The sequence below is a fragment of the Lepus europaeus genome, chromosome 15 (assembly GCF_033115175.1).
Source record: "Lepus europaeus isolate LE1 chromosome 15, mLepTim1.pri, whole genome shotgun sequence".
NCBI classification, from domain to species: Eukaryota; Metazoa; Chordata; class Mammalia; order Lagomorpha; family Leporidae; genus Lepus; species Lepus europaeus.
The window spans coordinates 95,226,775-95,246,188 of NC_084841.1; the positions used below are offsets into that span (position 1 = coordinate 95,226,775).

The 19,414-nt window shown below is 53.7% G+C and overlaps 1 protein-coding gene across 1 annotated transcript in view; it reads right to left on the reverse strand.

Moving 5' to 3' along the window:
* ANKDD1B (ankyrin repeat and death domain containing 1B) overlaps positions 1–18,508 on the reverse strand; it is a 48,219-nt gene extending 29,711 nt beyond the window's left edge. Inside the window, exons 1-5 of the mRNA XM_062211969.1 lie at positions 18,388–18,508; positions 15,392–15,495; positions 12,642–12,740; positions 7,931–8,029; positions 7,740–7,844 (exon numbers count right to left, since the gene is read on the reverse strand). Of these exons, the coding sequence (XP_062067953.1) occupies positions 7,740–7,844; positions 7,931–8,029; positions 12,642–12,740; positions 15,392–15,495; positions 18,388–18,508 (528 nt within the window). The remainder of the gene's footprint in view (positions 1–7,739; positions 7,845–7,930; positions 8,030–12,641; positions 12,741–15,391; positions 15,496–18,387) is intronic.
* Between the last annotated feature and the right edge of the window lie 906 nt (positions 18,509–19,414).

The window sequence follows — 19,414 nt, forward strand, 5'->3', positions numbered from 1 at the left end:
GAAACTAGAAACAAACTGACATAATTATTTATTCTTGGGTCAGTAATGTTGCCACCGAGGCCTACATCCCTGACTGGCCAAGGCCTGAAGGCCTGACCCTTCCTCACCCTCAGGGAATCACTGAGACAAGGGCTACCTGGAGCGTTTGCTGCTCGCAACTCAGACATAAATGAAGAGGGGAAATCAAATCTCAAGCACACACAGCCCTTTGGAAATGACAGACCAACCCTTACTGTGTCCAACTCCCAAAATACCTGCAAAAGACCACGACAAAGGGCCATGGAGACAAACCAGGAGGCCCTGGTGATGACAGCAAACCCTCAGTCACACTCAGAAGTTGCTCGCTCACTGATCACAGCTGTGGGGCAGCCATGTATGTGCAGGCATGGTGCACAGCAACAGAGCGGCTGAGAGAACTGTTCAGCCCTGTCCTCAAGAGGCTCAGAGCCACAGGGGAGGTGGCTAAGCAGAGCTCATGGTGACGGAGAGCTGGCCACACAGCTGTCAGGACGGCCTGTTTGCCCTGGGCGGCCAGAGGGGCAGAATGCCAGTGAAGGTGGCTGAGGCCCTCTTTTCCAGGGAGAATCAATCAATCAGTCTCTCTCTCTCTCCCTCTCGCTCTCTCTCTCTCACACACACACACACACCACGCTGATGTGGAGCTGTCACAGTTCAGCCTATCCCACCACTTGCCCCCTGGCCATAGGCTTTGTGCACAGATGTCACAGGCCAGGCAGGGAGTCTGTCAAGGCATTTTTCCCCTGGCCTGGTTCCGGCCCCTTGAATCCCCCCACACCTGGACTCGGAGGTCCCCTGAATCTTCCCACACCTGACTCCCCACCCCCGAATCCCCTCAGGCCCAATCAGAAGGCCTATGAGTCCTTTCATGTCTGCCCCTGGACGTCCCTAAAGCCCCCCACCTCCAATCAAACAGCCCCTGAAGCACCCCACACCTGGACTCCAACACCTCTGAATCCCCTCCAGCTACTCTCTGACGCCCCTGAGCCCCTCACACCTGCACGTGGACGGTCCCTGAGCCCCTCACACCTGCACGTGGATGGCCCCTGAGCCCCTCACACCTGCACGTGGACGGCCCCTGAGCCCCTCACACCTGCACGTGGACGGCCCCTGAGCCCCTCATGCCAGACCCAGACCCCCCCCAATCCCCTCACGTCCTGACCCGGACACAAGGAATCCTCTCATCTTGGTTTTGGATGATCCCCCCACCTCCACCCTGAATTCCCCAATGCTGGGAACCGGATGCCCCCTAAAGCAACTCATACCCTGACCCATACACCCCTGAATCCTCAGGGAAACCCAGGAATGCACTGGATGACCCCGAAGCCCCAGTGCTGGACCAAGACACCCCAATCCCCTCACACCCACCTGGACCACTGAATCCTCTCAAACCTATTCTTGGTGCCCTGAGTCCTCTCACTCCCACACACTCCCACACTCGGAGTCCCTGCGACCTCTCGGCTCCCAGACTCGATGCCCCAAGTCATCTAGCTCCCACACTCGACACCCAGGGTCCTGTCACTCCAAAACCGGATGCCCTGGGTCCTCTCGCTCCCACACCCGGACACCCCAGGTCCTCTCACTCACACACCCGGACGCCCGGGGTCCTCTCGCTCCCACACCCGGACATCCCGGGTCCTCTCGCTCCCACACCCGGACACCCCGGGTCCTCTCGCTCCCACACCCAGACACCCCAGGTCCTCTCACTCACATACCAGGACGCCCGGGGTCCTCTCGCTCCCACACCCGGACACCCCGGGTCCTCTCGCTCCCACACCCGGACACCCCAGATCCTCTCACTCACACACCCGGACGCCCGGGGTCCTCTCGCTCACATACCAGGACACCCCGGGTCCTCTCGCTCCCACACCCGGACACCCCGGGTCCTCTCGCTCCCACACCCAGACACCCCAGGTCCTCTCACTCACATACCAGGACGCCCGGGGTCCTCTCGCTTCCACACCCGGACACCCCGGGTCCTCTCGCTCCCACACCCAGACACCCCAGGTCCTCTCACTCACATACCAGGACGCCCGGGGTCCTCTCGCTCCCACACCCGGACGCCCCGGGTCCTCTCACTACCAGACTGGGACCCCCCCCCCGCCCGGGTCCTCTCGCTCCCACACTGGGACGCCCCCCCCCACCAGAGTCCTCTCGCTTCCACACCGGGATGCACCCTGGGTCCTCTCGCTCTCACACCCAACACCCGGGTCCTCTCAATCCCATACCTGGACAACCAGGTCCTCTCGCTCCCACACTCAGATGCCCCGGGTCCTCTTGCTCCCACGGCAGATGCCTGAGGTTCTCTCGTTCCCACATCCGGACGCCCCGGGTCCTCTCATTCTCACACCCAACGACCGGGTCTTCTCACTCACACACCCGGACACCCGGGGTCCTCTTGTTCACACACCTGGACGCCCCGGGTCCTCTCGCTCCCTCACCGGATGCTCCGGGTCCTCTCGCTCCCACACTCGGATGCCCCGGGTCCTCTCACTCACACCAGGACGCCCTGGGTCCTCTCACTCACACACTGGGACGCCTCCCCCACCAGAGTCCTCTCACTCCCACACCCTGACCCCCCCCCCGGGTCCTCTTGTTCCCACACCGGACGCCCAGGTCCTCTCATTTCCACAACCACACACCCCAGGTCCTCTCCCACACCCACACCCTAACCCCCAGGTCCTCTCGCTCTCACACCCTGACCCCCGGGTCCTCTCGCTCTCACACCCTGACCCCCGATCCTCTCACTCCCACACCCTGACCCCCCAGGTCCTCTCGCTCTCACACCCTGACCCCCGGGTCCTCTCGCTCCCACACCGGACGCCCTGGGTCCTCTCATTTCCACAACCACACACCCCGGGTCCTCTCACTCCCACACCCACACCCTGACCCCCGGGTCCTCTCGCTCTCACACCGGACGCCCCGGGTCCTCTCGCTCCCACACCCTGACCCCCCGGGTCCTCTCGCTCTCACACCCTGACCCCCGATCCTCTCACTCCCACACCCTGATCCCCCGGGTCCTCTCGCTCCCACACCCTGACCCCCCGGGTCCTCTCGCTCCCACACCGGACGCCCTGGGTCCTCTCATTTCCACAACCACACACCCCGGGTCCTCTCACTCCCACACCCACACCCTGACCCCCGCGTCCTCTCGCTCTCACACCGGACGCCCTGGGTCCTCTCGCTCCCACACCCTGACCCCCCGGGTCCTCTCGCTCTCACACCCTGACCCCCGGGTCCTCTCGCTCCCACACCCTGATCCCCCGGGTCCTCTCGCTCTCACACCCTGACCTCCCGGTCCTCTCGCTCCCACACCCTGACCCCCCGGGTCCTCTCGCTCCCACACCCTGACCCCCCAGGTCCTCTTGCTCCCACACCCGGACGCCCCGGGTCCTCTCACTCCCACACCCTAACCCCCCGGGGCCTCTCGCTCCCACATCAGATGCCCCGGGTCCTCTCGCTCTCACACCCGGACGCCCCGGGTCCTCTCGCTCCCACACCGGACGCCCCGGGTCCTCTCACTCCCACACCCTGACCCCCGGGTCCTCTCGCTCTCACACCCGTTCGCCCCGGGTCCTCTCACTCCCACACCGGACGCCTGGGTCCTCTCGCTCTCACACCCGGATGCCCCAGGTCCTCTCGTTCTCACACTCGTTCGCCCCAGGTCCTCTCGCTCCCACACCCTGATCCCCCGGGTCCTCTCGCTCCCACACCCTGACCCCCCGGGTCCTCTCGCTCCCACACCCTGACCCCCCGGGTCCTCTTGCTCCCACACCCTGACCCCCGGGTCCTCTCACTCTCACACCCGTTCGCCCCGGGTCCTCTCACTCCCACACCGGACGCCTGGGTCCTCTCGCTCTCATACCCGGATTCCCCAGGTCCTCTTGTTCTCATACTCGTTCGCCCCAGGTCCTCTCGCTCCCACACCCTGACCCCCCGGGTCCTCTCGCTCCCACACCCTGACCCCCCGGGTCCTCTTGCTCCTACACCCTGACCCCCCGGGTCCTCTCACTCTCACACCCGTTCGCCCCGGGTCCTCTCACTCTCACACCCGTTCGCCCCGGGTCCTCTCACTCCCACACCCAGATGCCCAGGATCCTCTGGCTCCCACACCGGACGCCCGAGTCCTCTCATTTCCACAACCGCACACCCTGGGTCCTCTCATGCCAGGACCAGAGGCCGTGGGATCTGAGTGGTGGTGTGGCCGGGGCACTGCGTGTGCTCAAGGTGCAGACAGCACTCTGGGTGGCTGGCACCTGCGGGGTCCACGTCCACAGCCGCACCGTATCCCGCCTCATGTGAGAGACCTGAGCGCTCAGTCTTCACATCTGCCCGGGCCGAACGACTTTATATGAACACCTGGCTTCTAGAATCTTGGTACACCCATTCTGTGCAAGTTGTCCGAATCCCAAAGGACTTGCAAAAATAACAAAGCCAGGAGGCGACAAAGACAGGACTCTTCAACACAAATGTCTGGGAGTAACTGTCACAAAAGACTGTCAGAGCTACAACACGACAAAGAGGCCACCACAACCTACACAAAAACAGGTTCCACAGGACATCTGTCCAGCACCACGTGTTCAACCTCGGACTAATGTCCCCATGCTTATTGGTATGGTGGCCAGTGTGCTATTCCAAGACGTCTGAGGGCATCCTCTTTGTTCTTGCCTTTAACAACTTCCCCTGCCTAACTCCCTGGAATACATCACCTGTATTCCTACGTCACCTGTATCCCAGGGTGTGCTACATCAGGAGTATCTCACAGTTTCCTTTGTCACCTCTACCCTAGGGTGTGCTACATCAGGAGTATCTCACAGTTTCCTATGTCACCTGTATCTCAGTGTGTGCTCCATCAGGAGTATCTCACAGTTTCCTATGTCACCTGTATCTCAGTGTGTGCTCCATCAGGAGTATCTCACAGTTTCCTTTGTCACCTGTATCCCAGGGTGTGCTACATCAGGAGTATCTCACAGTTTCCTTTGTCACCTCTACCCTAGGGTGTGCTACATCAGGAGTATCTCACAGTTTCCTTTGTCACCTGTATCCCAGGGTGTGTTACATCAGGAGTATCTCACAGTTTCCTTTGTCACCTGTATCCCAGGGTGTGCTGCATCAGGAGTATCTCACAGTTTCCTTTGTCACCTGTATCCCAGGGTGTGCTGCATCAGGAGTATCTCACAGTTTCCTTTGTCACCTGTATCCCAGGGTGTGCTACATCAGGAGTATCTCACAGTTTCCTTTGTCACCTGTATCCCAGGGTGTGCTACATCAGGAGTATCTCACAGTTTCCTTTGTCACCTGTATCCCAGGGTGTGCTGCATCAGGAGTATCTCACAGTTTCCTTTGTCACCTGTATCCCAGGGTGTGCTGCATCAGGAGTATCTCACAGTTTCCTTTGTCACCTGTATCCCAGGGTGTGCTGCATCAGGAGTATCTCACAGTTTCCTTTGTCACCTGTATCCCAGGGTGTGCTGCATCAGGAGTATCTCACAGTTTCCTTTGTCACCTGTATCCCAGGGTGTGCTACATCAGGAGTATCTCACAGTTTCCTACGTCACCTCTACCCTAGGGTGTGCTACATCAGGAGTATCTCACAGTTTCCTACGTCACCTGTATCCCAGGGTGTGCTACATCAGGAGTATCTCACAGTTTCCTTTGTCACCTCTACCCTAGGGTGTGCTACATCAGGAGTATCTCACAGTTTCCTATGTCACCTGTATCTCAGTGTGTGCTCCATCAGGAGTATCTCACGGTTTCCTACGTCACCTGTATCCCAGGGTGTGCTACATCAGGAGTATCTCACAGTTTCCTATGTCACCTGTATCCCAGGGTGTGCTACATCAGGAGTATCTCACAGTTTCCTTTGTCACCTCTATCCTAGAGTGTGCTGCATCAGGAGTATCTCACAGTTTCCTATGTCACCTCTACCCTAGGGTGTGCTACATCAGGAGTATCTCACAGTTTCCTATGTCACCTGTATCCCAGGGTGTGCTACATCAGGAGTATCTCACAGTTTCCTTTGTCACCTCTACCCTAGGGTGTGCTACATCAGGAGTATCTCACAGTTTCCTTTGTCACCTGTATCCCAGGGTGTGCTACATCAGGAGTATCTCACAGTTTCCTTTGTCACCTCTACCCTAGGGTGTGTTACATCAGGAGTATCTCACAGTTTCCTTTGTCACCTGTATCCCAGGGTGTGTTACATCAGGAGTATCTCACAGTTTCCTATGTCACCTCTATCCCAGGGTGTGCTACATCAGGAGTATCTCACAGTTTCCTATGTCACCTGTATCTCAGGGTGTGCTACATCAGGAGTATCTCACAGTTTCCTTTGTCACCTCTATCCCAGGGTGTGCTACATCAGGAGTATCTCACAGTTTCCTTTGTCACCTGTATCCCAGGGTGTGTTACATCAGGAGTATCTCACAGTTTCCTTTGTCACCTGTATCCCAGGGTGTGTTACATCAGGAGTATCTCACAGTTTCCTTTGTCACCTGTATCCCAGGGTGTGCTACATCAGGAGTATCTCACAGTTTCCTTTGTCACCTCTACCCTAGGGTGTGTTACATCAGGAGTATCTCACAGTTTCCTTTGTCACCTCTACCCTAGGGTGTGTTACATCAGGAGTATCTCACAGTTTCCTTTGTCACCTCTACCCTAGGGTGTGTTACATCAGGAGTATCTCACAGTTTCCTATGTCACCTGTATCCCAGGGTGTGTTACATCAGGAGTATCTCACAGTTTCCTATGTCACCTCTACCCTAGGGTGTGTTACATCAGGAGTATCTCACAGTTTCCTTTGTCACCTGTATCCCAGGGTGTGCTACATCAGGAGTATCTCACAGTTTCCTATGTCACCTCTACCCTAGGGTGTGCTCCATCAGGAGTATCTCACAGTTTCCTTTGTCACCTGTATCCCAGGGTGTGCTACATCAGGAGTATCTCACAGTTTCCTATGTCACCTCTACCCTAGGGTGTGCTACATCAGGAGTATCTCACAGTTTCCTTTGTCACCTCTACCCTAGGGTGTGCTACATCAGGAGTATCTCACAGTTTCCTTTGTCACCTCTACCCTAGGGTGTGCTACATCAGGAGTATCTCACAGTTTCCTTTGTCACCTCTACCCTAGGGTGTGTTACATCAGGAGTATCTCACAGTTTCCTTTGTCACCTCTACCCTAGGGTGTGCTACATCAGGAGTATCTCACAGTTTCCTTTGTCACCTGTATCCCAGGGTGTGCTACATCAGGAGTATCTCACAGTTTCCTTTGTCACCTGTATCCCAGGGTGTGCTACATCAGGAGTATCTCACAGTTTCCTATGTCACCTGTATCCCATGGTGTATTACATCAGGTGTACCTCGGTTTCCTACATTATGTGTATCCCCCTTTGCCATACACTGCTGTTGCCCAGTAAATACCATCTTATGAGAATCTCTCTGATGTTTGTGTTGTTACCTAGGGTGACAATTTCCCCTTCTCCAAAGAAGAAAATTCTTTTCATTTTGACTACAGAGACTCCTGTAAACAATGAAAGTTCCTACCTGTAGCTGATATCCTCCTCTCCCCTACATGGCCCCACTCGGCTCTGGTAACTTCCCAAATGGTCTCTGGGGCCCACCACCCACTGCCCACATAAGCTGTGAGTTCCATCACCTCCCTGGGGTAAGAAGAATGTGAAATTGAGGGAGGAGGCTGACTGTCACACCGCCAAAACACACACCTTGTCAGCCTGGTTCAAGTCCGTGAGATGCAGATCCTGAATGAGGTACTCCACAACCGGCACGTTATTGCTCTGAGCTGCAAAGTGGAGAGCATTCATCCCGTCCTGCAGTCAGCCAGGAGCCGTGAGCTTCTTCACTGTGACCTCGGAACCCCCCTCCTGCAGGGGTGCAGGGGTGACCACACACCCACCTGAGTCGTGGCTCTTTGGTCTGCTCCAGCTCTCACCAGCATGAGCATGGTCTCCAGGCTTCCAGACCAGGCTGCAAGGTGCATCACCGTCAGGCCATGCTTCCCAGGAGAGAGAGAAGAGAACCTGTCAGTCAGGAAGCCATCCCAGCCTTGCCCACAGAGACCAAGTTAAGATTCAACTGTGAAAATCAAGAAGAGAGAATTAAATATAGAAGAAAAGTGTTCGTTAATTTCCATGGAGGAAATGAGTAGGTGTAGTGAGTAGTTCAGGAAGAGGTGGTTTGCCGTCCGGAAGGAAAAGTGGGATGCTGTGTAACACAGCACTCGTGCGAGAGTGAACACCACATGGCACTGAGTTCCTCTGAAAGCACACAAACAAGTGCCTTAGAACAAGCTCTAGACCATAATGTGCACTCTCAACCCAGAGTTACAAGAGGAAAGGCATAACAAACAAAGCCAACACGCCATAAAATGTTTAAATGTACCGTTAACAAGCAGCAGTAATTCTCTAACACATGAAGCCCTCGTAAAATTCAACAAGAAAAGACAAGTAAACCAATAAAAAGTATTTACAGAAACGTCCTCTGGGAAGGTACGAGGGGGAAGGAAGCCATGGCTGTTTAGGCCATCTGCAGTCTCTGCCAAAGTTTAAAATACAGCATCCCACCTGGGAATCTATCCCCTGAAGTTATATATCTGAGGGTGTTAATTATAGTAAGAAAACCAGGAGCCAGGAATATGTCTGTCGATGTGAGAATATTAAATAAATGATGAAGTAGCTATACCCTATCACGCAGTCACTGAAAATAATTAATTGGAGCTATAATAATGGACTTGGAAAGATTTCCATGAGCTTTGCTAAATATGGAAAAAAGATGGAGAGAAAACATGTCATCCTGTTCTTTATTAAAGAAGAGATGAAGAAAAGCTTTGTGCGTGTGCACAAACACATTTCCAACTATCTCCATGGTATCAGTAGCCAGGTGGATACATCAGTCCAGACAAGGCTTCTGATCACAGGAAAGCACAGAAATGAACATACACCACAGAGGCCGGTGCTGTGGTGTAGTGGGTAAAGCCACCGCCCGCATACAGCGCCGGCATCCCATATGGGTGCTGGTTCAAGTCCTGGCTACTCCACTTCCTATCCAGCTCCCTGCTATGGGCTGAGAGAGCAGTATAAAATGGCCCAAGTCCTTGGGCCCCTGTACCCATGTGGGAGACCAGGAAGAAGTTCCTGGCTCCTGGCTTCTGGCTTCAGATTGGTGCAGCTCCAGCCGTTGTGGCCATCTGGGGAATGAACCAGCAGATAGAAGACACACACACACTCTCTCTCTCTCTCTCTCTCTCTCTGCCTCTCTGTAACTCTGCCTTTCAAATACATAAATAAATGTTTTACACACACACACAGAGCTCAGGTGTCAGATGTCATCACTAGGTGGTATCCAATAAGAAGAAAACCAGGAACGGCAAGTTATTTAAAAAGAGATCCCATTTATGTAGAAGCCAATTTAAAAATATTCCTTGCACACCCATGTATACAACATGTAGAGGTTCAGGTCAGGACTTCTGAGCTGGAGGGATGCAATGGGCATGTGTGTGCGAGATGAGCACAAGAGATGCGGGAAGCAGAGCCTGGCTGTGGGGTGGGTGGTGCAGGAGAGGTGAGCTGGGCAATTGATCAGGGCACTGGGCTCCATGCCACAGCCACGGTAGAGAGCAGGCACCAGGCTCTGGCAGAAGAGGCCCTGACTCTGATCAGTCCCCCTTCTGTGAAGCACTTGATTGTCTCAGCCTTGGCCTCTGCAGCCGTGTCTGCTTTCCTGACCCTGTGTCCCCATCAACACTAATCACCACCCCCTTGTAAGCACCTGCCCATGGAGAGCCCTGGCCACAAGGCCTCCTGCCTCTCTAGATGAACTGTGCCTGTCTCTCGGTAAACCGTCCTGCCTGTTGTACAAAGGACAGGTAAGCAGGAATGCTGCTCAGCACTCCTAAGTCTGCATTCAAATCTGGTCATGGAAGAGACCAGAAGTATGAGGGTGTTCAAAAAGTCCACGGAAAATGTACATTATGAGAGAACAATACAAAGCTCTCAAAACATTTTTGCACCAAAATATGAAGGTAGTTCAAAAAGTTCATGGAAAAATGAATTTAAAAGATAAGTACATTTTAGTGCCAAAAAAATGAAATTCATGTTTTCTTTCTTTCTTTTTTAACACTGTGCATTTTACTAGCTTTTCTGAAGCACCTGTGGGGACAGGCACGCATCCTGGTTTCATAGGAGCTCCATTGCTCTGACAGGCCACTCATAATTTAAAGCACTCAGAACTAAAAATTCCAAGCACTGAGTCTAAAATCAAGAAGCTGGGAATTCCAGCTGCAGGCAACCTGAGTCTCTGGAACCACAGCGCAGAGCAGGGCGTCACTGCTCTGAGCAATACCCCAGAACCTTCCCTAAGCCAAGTCTTCTGACCGAACCAGCGCACCTGGGACTGCTGAGCAAGCTGTGGGTCACAGCCACACCTGCCTCACCACGAGTCGTAGTGAGTGGGTCCTGGCAGTCGCTGCCTGAATGGTCACCATGGGGCCACAGCTCCTCCTGGGGACACACACGCTTGAGGAGCTTCCCCAGGGCAAGCAGCTCTGAGAGCAGATGCCTGTCGGTGACCTCTGAGCTCCTCCTGCGCTCCCACCCGGGATCCTTCAGTCATTGTGGAAGAGGAGCCTCAGTTCACCTGGTCTCTCTCCTCCAGGCCTGGGGGTCCTCAGTGTCAGGCCATGTGGTGATCCCTAGCGTGCAACGCCTTGCACAGCTCTCATCAGCTGCAGACTGCCCCTGAGAGCTGGGACTGTGTCTTTCTCCTGTGCTTCCCACACACAATCACCTGGTGACTTCTTTTTTTTATTCTTAAGATTGTTTATTTGAAAGGCAGAGGTATAGAGAGAGAAGAGAAAGAATCTTCTATACACTATACACTGGTTCACAAGCCAGGAGCTTCCTCCAAATCTCCCAGGTGGGTGCAGGGGCCCAAGCACTTGGGCTACCCTCCACTGCTTTCCCAGGCACATCAGCAGGGAGCTGGATCAGAAATGTAGCAGCCGAGACTCGAACTGCCTTCAGGAACCATGGTCCTGTGGCTGATGCAGAAAGAGAACTTCAGAGCAAGGCTCCCGCCTTCTTCTGCTCCTGGGGTACTCACAGTGAGAGGCTTTCCCCAGCAGGCTCCTCAGAGAAGGTGGGAAACGGGGGGCCCTAGGGCTGGGGCTGACCTTAGTGTGGATAGTGGGTCTCTGGAGTCAGAATCCTGCCTCCTGGGGCCAGCGCAGTGGCTCACTTGGTTAATCCTCCGCCTGCTGTGCTGGCATCCCATATAGGCGCGGGGTTCTAGTCCCGGTTGCTCCTCTTCCAGTCCAGCTCTCTGCTATGGTCTGGGACAGCAGGGGAGGATGGCCCAAGTGCTTGGGCCCCTGCACTCACATGGGAGACCAGGAAGAAGCACCTGGCTCCTGGCTTCGGATCGGCGCAACGCCGGCCATGGCAGACATTTGGGGAGTGAACCAATGGAAGGAAGACCTTTCTCTCTCTTTCTCTCTCTCTCTTTCACTGTCTACAACTCTACCTGTTAAATTAAAAAAGAAAAGAAAAGAAAAGAAAGAATCCTGCCTCCTGTCTGTTGCAAGGCAGGAGGGGTCATCTCGCTGTGCCTCAGCCGCCTCACCTGTACACCACGTGTTACATATACAGCTCCAGTCCTCATGTGAAACACTTGGGTCCAGGAGTGTTTGGATTCCGGATTCCTCAGATTTTGGAGTATTTGCATACATGTGTGAGATATCTTGTGGGGTAAGACTCAAGACTAAAAATGAAGTTTGGGGGGCCAGCGCTGGGTGCAGCAGGTTGATACCCTGGCATGAAGTTCCGGCATCCCATATGGGCGCCGGTTCTAGTCCCGGCTGCTCCTCTTCCAATCCAGCTCTCTGCTACGGTCTGGGAAAGCAGTAGAAGATGGACCAAGTCCTTGGGCCTCTGCACCCACGTGGGAGACCTGGAAGAAGCTCCTGGCTCCTGGCTTCGGATCAGCACAGCTCCAGCCATTGCGGTCATCTGGGGAGTGAACCATTGGATGGAAGACCTCTCTCTCTCTCAACCTCTCCTCTCTCTGTATAACTCTGACTTTTAAATAAATAAATAAACCTTTAAAAATGAAGTTCGGGTCTGTTTTGTAACACTCTACCCACGTACCTGGAAGGTGATTTTACATAGATTGTGCACCTGTATGTTGGCCAGGGATAGGACTTTCCTTCCGCATGTAGTGTCAGCACTCAAAGGTCATACCTGAGAGCATTTAAAGTCCAGGCTCTCAGGAATGCTCAGCCAGTAACACTTTTCTCATACAGCTGGGCACAACATTAATAAGTATTACCAGAGTTCACAGGGAAAAATCAAGATTTAACATCCCTGGGGCCAGTTAGCTTCTGTCCTCCTCTCCCCAGATTCCACACTGGGGATCCTCTCATGGCTACTGGCCACCAGGTCATTAGATGAAAGTAAGTAACTGGCCAAGTTCCACAGGTAGTCGTAACAGAATCCTGCGAGCACAGCACACATACACTCTGTTAAAGAGCCCTCTCCCAGGCAGACACGGGGAGGTGCAGGTGACTCAGAGCCGCCAGGTGCAAGCCCCTCCCCAGATGGAGGCGAGCTTACCTTATCCGCCATGTCCACCCTGGCCTTGTGATTCAGCAAGAAATCCACAGCCAACAAGTGGTTCCCTCCAACAGCGAAGTGCAGAGCTGTGCGGTTCATCTGAGGGACAGAAAGCTGGCCTGGTCAGCAGTCAGCAGTTAGCCCCTAGGGCCCTGCTGCTCCAACAGCAGTCATTTTCCATCAGGTATTTGCATTTGGGTTATTTTACACCACTCTGTGTTCCCCTAGAGCTGTGAGGACAATGCCCAGCAGAACCCACCGGGGGTGGTGGCAGCCCCCCCACAGCCGATGCCCTCGGCACACCCTGCCCTCTGCAACAGGAGGCTGTGTCACGTGTGTTATTGTGACTTCCTTTCCTAGAACATATCAATGCGTAACAACAATTCTCCTTTATGTTTAATCCATTCATGTTCTTTCTTCTATGACTTGTTAGACCATGAATTTCACTGAAATAAACTGTTCTGGAAAGAGGGAGGGGAGAACGCAGACCCTGAGACAGGCAGACACAGGGACAAATCCGTGAATTCTGTTGCTACACGGGAAAGCTGCACGTGGCTCCTGCACGCATCTCAGATCACAGATGCTTTGCTTGCAAGTCGCATGCGTGTCCTGTTTCCAGACTCCAGACAACATCTGTACTCCCAAAGAAGGTGCCTGGCATGGATTTCCCATTTTGTTCCATATAAATAATCACAAAAATATGAGAATTGTTTAAATATTTGATTTCTTAAACTGGTGATAAGATCTGTTTGACAAAACATGAGTCAGCCTGCCACTGAGCCCCATCTAGGGCTCTGCTCTGTGGAACCTGGGTTCACAGTCTCCCCTGCAAACTTCACTCATCAGTAAGTGTGCAAGCTAAAGAGCAGCCGAGATGACTCAATAAAGCCACCCACCTGTTTAGAATCCACCACAGGGGCCGATAAGACACCACTTAGGACGCCCAAACCCAATATTGGAACACTGAGTTCGAGTGCCAGCTCTGCTTCGGATCCAGCTTCCTTTATTTTTATTTTTATTTTTGACGGCAGAGTTAGACAGTGAGAGAGAGAAAAGCAGAGAGAAAGGTCTTCCTTCCTTTGGTTCACTCCCCAAATGGCTGCCACAGCCGGTGCGCTCCACCAATCTGAAGCCAGGAGCCAGGTGCTTCCTCCTGGTCTCCCATGTGGGTGCAGGGCCCAAGCACTTGGGCCATCTTCCACTGCCTTCCCGGGCCACAGCAGAGAGCTGGACTGGAAGAGGAGCAACTGGGACAGAACCAGCACCCCAACCGGGACTAGAACCTGGAGTACCGGCGCCGCACGCAGAGGATTAGCCTAGTGAGCCATGGCGCCGGCCTTGAATCCAGCTTCCTAACATGCTCCTGGGGAAGGTGACAGGCGGGAGAGCCTAGCTCTGGCAGTTGCAAGCATCCTGGAGTGAAAACAGCAGATGGAAGCGCTCTCTCTCTCTCTCTCTCTCTCTCTCTCTCTCCCTCCCTCCCTTTCAAATAAATAAATAAAGGGGGGATAAGAAAGAAAGCAGGGTCTTTGAAAGTAGTATTATAGTTTCAAAAGCATATGGATCTGTGTCTCTGAAGGTCATGACTACAGAGATTCGCTGGCGAACCGGTAATGCCGGGGCCATTGTTCAAATGCAGGAGAGTCTCCAGTGTGCTTTCTCAGCCATTGCATGTTTCTACATCTACCTTTCTGATATTTTAAGCTTTGTCCTGGAACGACAGCATGTCCTGGGTCACCTGGCTCATGGGCAGAGTGGCAGGAGATTGGGGAACCCCCAGCCAAGACGATACCCACTTGTTCCTGTTTGTAGCAAACCGTTGTCAGGCTCATTGTGGACCTCCTTACAACCTGTGATAGAGACTGTGGGTGGCAGGGACCCGAGCACTTGAGCCCTCACCCACTGCCTCCCAGGGTGAGGATTAGTAGGAAGCCGGGATTGGAGGCAGAGCTAGGACGTGAACCCAGGTACTTGACAGGGGATGTGGGCATCCCAAGCGGCATCTTAATCATTGCCCCAAATGCCCACCAGAGTCAGAGGCTCAACTCTCCGTAGTTAAAATGTCCTATTTGCATACTGTAAGTTGTGTGACCACGGGACACAGCGCCACAGAAGGGCCTGGACGTGCAGGAGACTAAGCTGATCTTTCCCTCAGTGTGAAATTCACCTTGCACCCCTGCACAAGTCACCGCACGCAGCTGACACGGCACTCAAACTGCCCGCTTGAGGAGTGGCAGGAAGTCCTCACCAACCCCATGGCAGGCAAAGGATAGCAGGTGCACCTCTGCCCTGAGCCCGGCAGGGGGAGCGATGTGTCAGCGGCAGCCCCATTGCTCCACACACTTGTGCTGTTTCAAAAGCAGTGAAATGAAAATCCACACACTCCCTTGCATTTTAAATTTGGAAAAACCTAACCACAAAGGACACCACTGGCCAGAGATGTCACTCGGACTGTGCAGCAAGAGACATCTGCCTTCCCAGATGTGTGAGGCCAGGAAGAGGCAGGGCCACGATCCTGACCTGGGTTCCACCACCCCACCCTGCGCCTTTTCACAGATGTGCGTAAACCCCGCGCACATCCCCCAGAGTCTGTTCCATGGCTGGATTCCACTGGTGGCTTAAACAAACCCTGGGACCGTCAACAAGGCCATCCCTTCGTCTCTGCCGCATACCCGTTTTCATTGTTTTTCCAGGCGACCTGCGTACCCCCAGCCCACTTGGAGCCCTGCCCGTTTGTGACCTCCACTCACGCTGTCGACAGCATTAATGTTAACCTTCTTCTTAAACAGCTTCTCCATCAGATCCAGATCGTTGTTTCTGGCCGCATCCTGAAAGCACCTCTCGTTGGGCAGCACTGAAAGAGAGCAAGCCCGGCTGACACAGGGAGCTGAAGGAGGCCTAAGAGAAAGCCCCGGGACACGGGAAACACCTGCTGGGCCTTCCACAGTCTGCCCTTGAGGAGGGCAGCTGGGCCTCAGCACTTTGCAAAGCTGCATAGTCAAGATCCACTTCTGCTGCTCCGACTGTTCCCACGTCCTTCAAGTGTTCCTGGTCCCAAACAAAATCTTATTCACAAGGCCTACCCTGAGGTCAGCAAGGTGGTGTCTGGCTTGGGGTGGAGGGGGGGGGAGGCATTCCCTTCCCAGGGGTCGCTGTTGGTGAAAATGTGTGTAAGATTCACTGGGGAGGAGGCCCACAGGTCAGCCCATAGTGATAAAGCTGCCACCTACAGCACTCTGCACAGACGCCACCCATACAGGGACCACACCTTAAAACGCAGCCCATCCCATAAATACACAAAGGCTGACACTTACAGGAAAGGTCACACCCACTGCAAACACCCCTGTCACACACAAACACACACTCCCACAGCTGCCCTTGGTAAGGAGCAGAGAACAACTCAGCATGTATTGAGGCTTCTGTCATGTAGAGGAGCTGGAGGGCTCTCAGGGGACGGCCCCAACACAGGGGCAAAATCAGATGGTGCGTGCACTCACAGCAGGCCATTTCCAGAAGGAGGGGATCCTGAGCATTTTTAAAAAGGTTTATTTATTCATTTATTTATTTGAAAGGCAGAGTTACAGATAGAGAGAGAGAGAGAGAGAGAGAGATCTTCCATCCACTGGTTCACTCTCCAAGTGGCCGCAACAGCTGGGGCTGTGCCAGGAGCCAGGAGCTTCTTCTGGGTCTCCCACGTGGGTGCAGGGGCCCAAACACTTGGGCCATTCTCCACTGCTTTCCCAGGCCATTAGCAGGGAGCTGGATCAGAAATTTTGTTGGGACTCAAAGCAGGGCCGATGGAGAAGCTGGTGCCGCAGGTGGAGGCTTAACCTACTGTGCCACAGTGTCGGCCCCATTGGGCATGTTTGTAGCTATGCTGCTGAGTGGTTTCCTAAGACTCTTATTGGCCAAGCAGCTCCTCCACAGGAGAGGTTGTGAGGGCGGGGCTGTGTCCCCCACAGTCACAGTGCAGCCCCCCACCCCCGCAGCTGTGAACATCAGACCTTAACGTAAAGGCAGCGTGAGGTCCAAGGTGAGCTGAGGGCTGCTTCTGCAGGAGAGATGACTGTAGTACAGACACAGAGCAAAGGCCATGGGGAACTGTGGTGGAGTGAGAAGGCCATGCCAAGATGGCTGCTGGCAACGGAGCCTGCCTGGCAACAGGCTGTGATTGGTTAGGGCATAAACTGCCCCTTGACTGGATTGGCTGCCTTGGCTAAATAAGCTGCTGTACCAACTGAAATAAAGGAGTCTGTGGGCTGCTCACCTCTGGCCTGCTTTCACCCGACTCCCAGGGCCTGTGTGGTGACTCCATGCCTCTTGCGCCCACCATGCTCCTCCTCTCAGAACGAATCCACAGCAACAGGAGACCCGGCTACAAACAGAAACCAACCCTGTTCACCCCGTTCTTGGCCTGAGCCTCTGGAACTGGGAGAAAAGGCATTTCTGTAGTTCCAGTGTCTCTGGGGCACTTCGTGTGGCAGTCCCAGCAAACTGACACAGGCTTACACATTCCTTCCAGCACCTGGAATCCTCTTTCTACTCCCGTTCTTGCCACCATCCTGGGTGACGTCACCACTCTTGAGAAGACTAAGTCCAGATGTCAGCCTCTTGGTTCCCTGTCTCATTCACCTCCAACACCTGTCCCCTTCTGGCCTCAGCCACCCAATCAAGGGGCAGACTCTCAGTCAACACTGGAACTCCACGCCAACTGAAATTTTCACTTAAAATATCCAACTTTGTTACCCATTCAGCTCCCCTGCTCCAGTTCTCCAAGTCCAGAAGTTCAGCTCACACTCCTGACATCCAGTCCTCACTGTGAGGTGTAGACACTGCCCCTGACCATCCATCCTCACTGTGTTGTGTAGACACTGCCCCTGACCATCCAGTCCTCATCATGCTGTGTAGACACTGCCATCCTGACCATCCAGTCCTCCTCATGCTGTGTAGACACTGCCCCTGACCATCCAGTCCTCATCATGCTGTGTAGACACTGCCCCTGACCATCCATCCTCACTGCGCTGTGTAGACACTGCCATCCTGACCATGTAGTCCTCACCTTGCTGTGTAGACACTGCCCCTGACCATCCAGTCCTCATCGTGCTGTGTAGACACTGCCCCTGACCATCCAGTCCTCCCCATGCTGTGTAGACACTGCCCCTGACCATCCAGTCCTCCCCATGCTGTGTAGACACTGCCCCTGACCATCCATCCTCACTGTGCTGTGTAGACACTGCCATCCTGACCATGTAGTCCTCACCTTGCTGTGTAGACACTGCCCCTGACCATCCAGTCCTCATCGTGCTGTGTAGACACTGCCCCTGACCATGCAGTCCTCACCATGCTGTGTAGACACTACCATCCTGACCATGTAGTCCTCACCATGCTGTGTAGACACTGCCATCCTGACCATTCAGACCCCCCCACACGGTGTCCTCCAGCTCACGTCCCCTCTGCACCACGGCCTCCCCACCCCACGTCGCCAGCCGACCTACTCTGCACAGCAGGCTCCCTGCTTCGTTGCTGTACCACATACAAAGCCTCTCTGTGCATACCCAAGTTCACCCTGCCCTCGGCTGTGGGCCCCATCCCCTCAGATCTCTTCAGGGATTGCACAGTCAGCCTCCCAGAATCCGACCTCTGTTCCAGGGGTTCACTCCCCTGCATGCCACCGAGGCTGGATCACTCCCGAACCTGCCTCCCTCTCCACCTGCTACCCGACTGGTCAACGTCCCATCCCCCAAACCTCTATGTCTCAGTCCTTTGTCACCGTAACAGCCCAGATCGGGTTCTCTAAATCCCAGGACATGGCGATACTCCTGGCCAGGGCATTCCGGCTGCACGGTGACATCTAAAGGGTCGCCCATAGCTCACCAGCCTGACCTTCCACTCAGCCAGTGCCACCAGCACCCACTCATCCACGGACCTGAGAGCACTAGGATGCTGCGAATAGCTGTTGGCACACTGCACACTGTTGGCATGCTGCACCAGTGAGGTGGGGGTGTCCATACCCAACTCCAAAGAATTGCCAAGAGGGCTTGCAGGCCTAGGATTATCAGATCTTCCCATCAAAAACAATTCTTGGACTATAGATCAAAAAGCAAATCTCAAAGAAAATTGGAAAGTATTTTGAAAAGAATGAACATAAAATAAAATATATCAAAATGTGTGAGGTGAAGTTAAAGCATGATTAGAGGGAAATTTACAGCATTAAATAATTATAAAAGAAAAGAACAAAGGTCTCAAATCAAGAAACTAATTTCCTACTTTAAGAGAGGCAAAAAGGGCAAAGCAAAATAAACCCAAAGCATCAGACAGGAGAAATCACAAAAGTAAAAGTGGTAACCAATGAAATTGAAAACCACAAAACAACACAGAAGGTCAACAAAACCAGAAGCTGGCTCCATGAGGACATCACTAAATCAACAAGCTGTAGCCACAGTGACCATGAGGAAAGAGAGGAGATGCGAATGGCCAACGCTAGGAATGAAACAGCACGCATCTCTGCAGCACCCGGACGTGGGAAAGATGACAGGGGAATTCCATGAACACCATCCACACAAATTCGACAATTCCATGAAACCACAAACCACCAGAATTCACTCAAGATTGTGCACATAATCTGAGTGACCCTGTAGTAATTAAGAAAATTAAATTTTTAGCTTAAAATATCCCAAAAAAAGGAATTTCCAAGTTCATATGGCTTCACTGGTGAATTTTACAAAATGTTTAAAGGTCAACAGCAACTGGACCCCATCCCTTACGGAACATGG